We start from the raw sequence: 6,748 nt of genomic DNA, 5'->3' as shown, positions 1-6,748 counted from the left end.
TTGCTGCCTCAAGATCGACCGTGACAGACACAACAGGACTTCAGAGCAGAGCAGCAAGTTTGTCTGCTTGAAAAATGCAGCTGCACTTCTCCCTCATTCCTGCCTCTGTCCATCCGTGACTTGCGGTCCTTCCAGATGAATGTGCTTCATTGCTAAGCTTATTTTTTTTACAGTGTCATGTAACAATTCGATAAGTGTTTGTTCTCTAAAAACTGAGGTGTTGAACGTGTCTCTGTGGTGTGAATGCTTCACAGCTGATGGTACAAGTCAAAGCAGCTATGCTGCCCCCTTCAGTTTTAGATACACATGCACATTATGTCCTAAAATATATTTCAGTGTTAAAATTTATTAATATTATTTAACTTTACTGTTACAATCGGGTTAGTTTTTTTTTTTTGTCTCGCACATCAGATGCTCCCCACTTGGTCTTAATGGGCATAATCAGTGATTTCTATTCAATAATCTTATTTTATTCTCTTTGATAAAACTACTGAAATATAGGCTATTTCACCCACTAAAGAAGTGACATTTCAAACTTGAGTGAAGGGTGGCTGCTGCAATGTACATCATATTTGTATATGGCATAATTTCACATTTCTTTCTTTTTTGATAATCAATATTTTCTACATTTTATTATATTTTTATTTTATTTTATTGTGTTACTGTGTTTTGTAAAAAAAAAAAAAAGTAAAATCTTCCTTCAAAAGTTCAAGTAAATTAAAAAGATGGAGTGATTTTTCAGTAAGTTGTAAAACCTTCTATCACTTTCCACACTGAATACATCATAACATATCTCAGATGACACTGGCTGTAGCTTACAACAGTTTTGCAGTTAGAAGCATAGTATAAGTGGCAACGCAGTTATTCTGTGCAGCAAGCCTGCCTTCATTAAAAAAAAGATAAATGTTAAAACTGTACAGTAAATACAACCAAAGAAAAGCTCCTTAACTGATATATGAATCTGTCCCTTTAAATATTTGGAAAATGAATCACTTGTTTACTTCATTAGCTTATAAAAATAGAAGTTGTATGCACCACTTTACTCCCTTTAATGGCGTAATAGGCTAAAATAGACTAATGAGATGAGGAGTTGAGATCCTGGTGTCAGAGTCACTGTCCTCCTGGTTTTCACCCTCCTCCACTTCCACATGCAGGCTCTGGTCAGGATCTGTCCTTGACTTATCTCACTGAAGAATTTACCCAGAACCACACAGTAACTGCTAACAGTTTTTAATTGGGTCTTACTTACGACTGCATTTTCCGTCATTAATCATTGACACGTTTTCAATATTAGCTGCTTTGGTGTTTTCTGTCACTGGCTGTTGCTTTAAACAATTCTTTTTGTAAGTAAGTAGTAAATGTGGATGCCATCTGTGGTCTTCAGATGTAATGAACAAATTACTTGGCAAGTTGGCATTCAAATTTACACCTGTTAGCATTATAACCAACAACACATCAAATTTTCTTTATTTTATAATAAATACTTTTTCCCTGAAGAGTTCTTGAAGAATTTAGTTAATGCTACAACACAAACGCACTTGGAGCAGATGATCGAATAACAAAGAGTCAACAGAAGAAATACTGTATATTCCAACACTGTTTCCTGTGGTTATGGTGCATAAGTCCAAACTCTCTGTTCAGCTCACTGCATTAAAACCCAGGAGCGACTGTTTCCAGTGTCAGAGAGTAATGTCCTTTACACTGTATGGTCCCCAGGTTCTCACTCTGTGCTCAATGTCACCACTAAGCCTTGAGAGTTTTCCTCCATCTGGGTACATCACTTCAATCACATGGCCAAAGAGGCTGAAATGTGCAATAGCCTGTTTACTGTGAAGGTGTCTGCTTGTGTTACAGGGGTTCACTCAGTTCACTCAGCAACATGAGGTGTGAGGATAAATGCACAGGAGTGTCTGAGGCTACTTGGGAAAAATATTAAAAAAGGTTTCCTGCTGTCCTCGATCAGGGAGTTGTAGATTTGACTGTACAGAGTAAAAAGTCCCGGTCTGTCTGAGTCCTTAAAGGTCTGTGGCAGTTGTTGAAGTTAGGGCGTATGACTGGCGTCGGGATGTCTTCTGTTTCCTGTGAGGACAGACAATGGCTCAACATCAACAACAACAACAAAAAACATTGACATTTATGGCGTTTAAAAGAATCTTGATCTACTTTTCTTGAATTATAACAAATAACTGAATTGGGTAAGTAACCAAATTCAGTGAGTTTGGTAATATTATCTTGTAGTGTGTCATAAACTGACTCCTTTGGCAAATATGAAATGTTTTTTTATTACAAAAGCTTATCAAAAGTTTTTTAATCTAATTATTTTATGTATATTCAGATCAGATGACTGGAGCTCTGAGGATTCCTGAAGATCAAAGACTGATGGATCAAATACATATATACTATACTATATATACAGTATATATATATATATATATATATATATATATATATATATATATATATATATATATATATATATATATATATATATATATATATATATATATATATATATATATATATAGATAGTATTGGAGCACAGAACTCACCTTGTCATAAGAACGATAATCACAACTAAAATGAGCACTAGGACACCGATGGTAATGCCGATAAGAATCATTTTGCTCCTTGCAGACTTGGATGGGGCACTTGCTGCAAGAGACAGAGAAGCACAGTAGGTCAAACAGTCTCATCAGTGTTTTAAATCTTCAACCTGGACAGAGATCTACAGACACAATAAAGATCATTAATTATCTGGTAATATTTTCTGCACTGCTGTGGAGAAAAAAAACAAAAAGGCTCTTTATCACCTACCACTGGAGTCTGTGAGTGTCACAACCTCGGTCTGTGATCCATGTCTGTTGCGTGCTACACAGCAGTGCTGTCCGGCGTTCCCAGCAGTGACGTTGACGCTGCTGAGCGTGAAGCCTCTTCCCGTGAGAGTGGCCAGAGATTGTCGCGCTTGATGGAAGCTTCTGTCCGTTGACGGGAGACACGCTGGACCCTGGTACCAGGTGTACGCGTGGACAGGTGGGTTGGCGTCACTGCTGCAGGTCAGAGTCACAGGAAGCGCACTCTGTGGCTCTCCAGCAGGAGAGACTGAGATGGTTGTGTTTCGAGGAGCATCTAGACAGAAAGGAGATGAGAGTCATTTACTGGTAAGACCCTTTCGGGTTTCCACCCAATTAACTAACTGCATGGGGAAGTTTCTTCATCCAGCCATGAAGACACTCTGACTGAGTAATGACGGAGAAGGACTTCTCTGTCCACGGCAATTTGCTTAACTTTAACTATTAGGCAAAGCAGTAAACCAATCTTCCCTTTCTGTCTTCACTTTCTTGTTTCTCTTTGGTTGTTAAACTTCCATGTAAACAAATGAATTGATTGACTGATGTGAATGAATGAATTGTATTTGTACAAAGGATTGCAACACATTTTTTTCTTGACATTTAAAATATTCAGAATTCAAAACATGATTAAACTGAACTTACACTCTACATCCATGTCCAGCATCGCTGAGGTCTCCACGTTGTCTCCGGTCTGCATCTGACAGTAGTAGCTCCCAGAGTCCTCAGAGGTAACTTCACTGATGCTCCACACCCGTCCTTCGTGTCTTGAGGTGGCGCCGTTTTGTCTGATCCATGTGAAACGAGACTGTGAACTGGCTGACGGGCCGCAGCAGGCCAGACGTACGACCCCACCCTCAGTAATGCCACTGGGGGGACTCATTAATGCTTTGACTGCACTGGAAGAGTCTGGAGAAAAACATGAGCTTAGATTACTCCCCTGTGTTCAAAGTACACAAAGTTCAACTGTGTTTGTACTTTTTCTCTCTCGTAGTTTTCATTATCCCTCGGCTCTCTCTGTCATTCACTAAGTGTATGTGTATAGATATGTAGATAATGGACTTTTGAAGAGTTTCTACTAGGTTACATTTTCATTTTGTTGTGTCTCTCGACCAAACTGGTGGGTATAAATCATTGAACATTTGTACATTTACAAATTCTATATGCTTGGCTTAAAATAATCAAATATAAGACTAACAGGTATAAAACAGGTGTAAACATATTGAAATCTGCCAATGTGGGTCATGGTTTGTGATAACAAGGGCATCAGTAGACTGTGAAATAACAAATTCTGGCCTTTGGGGGATTATAAATCACCAAGAGCAAGTGACGCAGTGTGGAAACAAAGAGCAACCAGACAACAACAAAAATATCACGTCACGTGGCTGTGTCTCAATAATTGCCTAAGAATATCTTGTGGTGAAACAAAATCATCTGTAACTACCCAGCCACAGGCACACAATGAGGTTGTTGCTTTTTGCACGACCTTAAATTGCTCCACATCCCCTTTTCTTCTACATCCGCTAAAAATCTAAGTTAAAGCCAAAGTTTGTCCCCCAGGATTGGTTCTGAAAATAATTTGGCATCAAAGTAAAATTTTATTGAAAAGAAGAACCTGTCCTTTGACATGACGCCAAATTATCACATCACACTAATTTGATACAAGATCTATTTCCAGACAGTTGTTAGTTTCAGTTCTACTTTTCAGTAATAGCACATGTAAAACAAAGCGTTGCTCAGAGGAAGCAGGTTATAGGCTACTTGTGCAAAACATCAACAGTTGACATCTGGTCATGCACAACTCTGATATTTCCTGTTTTTTTTTCTTCTTCGATAAATCAAATAGCTGTAAACACCAAGCTGGGGCTTTGATCCAAAGGGCTTTTATCAGTACCTGCGCTAAAGATCATTTTTATTGTAGCATGCATGCAGATATAAAACTAGGAGGACATCATCTATTCAAACCTATTCTCAGTATAACTCTGTATGACAAGTAATGTGTACATTACAAGTCATCCAGTTCTTGACCACACACACCATCACTGTTGGGTGTGGACTGTTACACTCACGTAAGCTCACCAGTAATGTCATGTTCAGCTGTGGACAAGTGTTGTTGCATTTTAATGTTGCTTTATATTTCAGTTTACTTGAGGTATTGATTGGTGACTGTGATCTGCTGCTGATGGTGTGGTGATGGCCTCTGTTAATATTTGTGATAGTAAATGAAATATCCCCACCTGCCACCAGTAGCTGTATGCCTCTCTGCTCTGGCATCTTCTCTGTCGGATGGCTGGTGATGAGGTAAAACACGTAATTTCCACTGTCTGACTGAGTGAGATTAGAAATCCTCAGTGAACAGTTCTTTGTCCCAGGTTGTCCCAGGTACTGCGCCCGGCTCTGGTACGATGGATCCTGGAAAATACCAGCGCTGTGGAACACATACCTGACACAGACAAACAGATGTATATAGAGTAATCAGTATTTTTTGTGTCTTATCTCTGTGCTGTTACTTCCTCTTTAATTACAGGTCTGGACTTGTGTGAGCTTCTTTTTACCGTGGGGTGATACAGCGGCTGTCTTCAAGACACCACATCTCAGACAACACTTTGTACTGTTGTCCTTCTTCACCTCCTCCACCCTAATAGAGACCAATAGGGATTTAAACAGTAGATTCAGCATTTACCTTGACACTTGGATCTCTTTGATTGCACACTTAAAACCATAGTTTATTTCATTTATTCATTATAAACCACCGATATTTGCTGATATCCTTTCATTCTGGTACAGAGTAGTGGACACAGTGCTTGACACACTGCACCGGCAAACAAAGGCCTCTTTATTGAATTACCTGAGCAGAGAGCTGCACCCCTCCGCTGGTTTCATTAGGACTTTGGGGGTAGTCATAGGAACAAGGGAGAACCACCGAAGAACCAATCACAGCACAGATAGGACTGGAAGGGAGCTGAACTGACCAATCACCAGCAAGAATACCTGAAGGGCAAAATGTTAGAAATGAAAAACTTTCCACATTTGAATTTATCAACAAAAAAAACTATCTGTACTGTGATTTTACAGAATAACAGTGATGTTAATGTGTTTACTCCCTGTATTATTATTTTTATACTAAAACTACATAATCCTGTGAAAACAAAGTCACCTTTTAAACCTATATAACACTTTTAGTTTCTATTCTTATATTTACCACAAAAATGGTTCATTTTCAACATTGCATTTTTTTTTCACTTGATATAATTGGAAATAAATGAGTTCAGTGACAAGCCTATTACATTCATTGTCATCTGGGAGATTTCCATTAAGACAGGTTTGAAAGACAAATGCAGACTAATATGACTCCTACTGAAGATAAGTTAATTCTCCAGGTTTTTGTGGCTGTCTTACGATTGTTGTTGTCACCCTCACAATAAACTTTTGAGCTTAATACTTAATTTTGGTCACTACAGGCAGATGTTGAATCAACTGCTCCTCGTCACCTTGTCCATCATGAATGCCGGTGATACTTGTATGAACTCACCCTTCAGAGAGAACATGAGGAGCAGCCAGCAGCTCTGTGTTACTTTTCCACCCATTTTCTTCTCCTCCTGCTCTTGCTGTTTTGTTTTGTCGGGGTCTTCTGGCCTTCAGCTCTCCTCCTGTGAATCCTCGGCCCAGCTGCTGCCTGGTCCACCACCAGTCTACCTTCCTCTGCTCTTGGCTTACGTGCTTTAGTCACTGTTCTGTGTGTGTGTGTGTGTGTCTCTCTCTCAGAATAAACACTCTTGCTTCCTTTTTTATTCTCTCTGTAAGCGAGGAAGTGTCGTGACGACTGGGCCTTCATGTAAAGTCATACAAAGGGAAGTTCCTCAACATAAATGTGTGTAAGTTGTTGGGGGGGGACTCCTAAT

The 6,748-nt window shown here is 39.2% G+C and overlaps 1 protein-coding gene across 1 annotated transcript; it reads right to left on the bottom strand.

Annotated features, from left to right (window-relative positions):
* Nucleotides 1-1,497: 1,497 nt before the first annotated feature.
* On the bottom strand, nucleotides 1,498-6,594 carry LOC310999921 (cell adhesion molecule CEACAM6-like). The gene is made up of 8 exons (XM_083990529.1): nucleotides 6,379-6,594; nucleotides 5,695-5,837; nucleotides 5,402-5,484; nucleotides 5,084-5,289; nucleotides 3,492-3,755; nucleotides 2,815-3,126; nucleotides 2,550-2,652; nucleotides 1,498-2,079 (listed from the first exon to the last, which is right to left on the bottom strand). The coding sequence occupies exons 1-8, from the start codon at nucleotides 6,431-6,433 to the stop codon at nucleotides 2,016-2,018; spliced, it is 1,230 nt and encodes a 409-aa protein (XP_083846655.1). The 5' UTR covers nucleotides 6,434-6,594; the 3' UTR covers nucleotides 1,498-2,015.
* Between the last annotated feature and the right edge of the window lie 154 nt (nucleotides 6,595-6,748).

The sequence above is a fragment of the Trachurus trachurus genome, assembly GCF_905171665.1.
Source record: "Trachurus trachurus genome assembly, chromosome: 16".
Classification (NCBI taxonomy): domain Eukaryota; kingdom Metazoa; phylum Chordata; class Actinopteri; order Carangiformes; family Carangidae; genus Trachurus; species Trachurus trachurus.
This window is presented reverse-complemented; position numbering and strand designations above follow the sequence as displayed.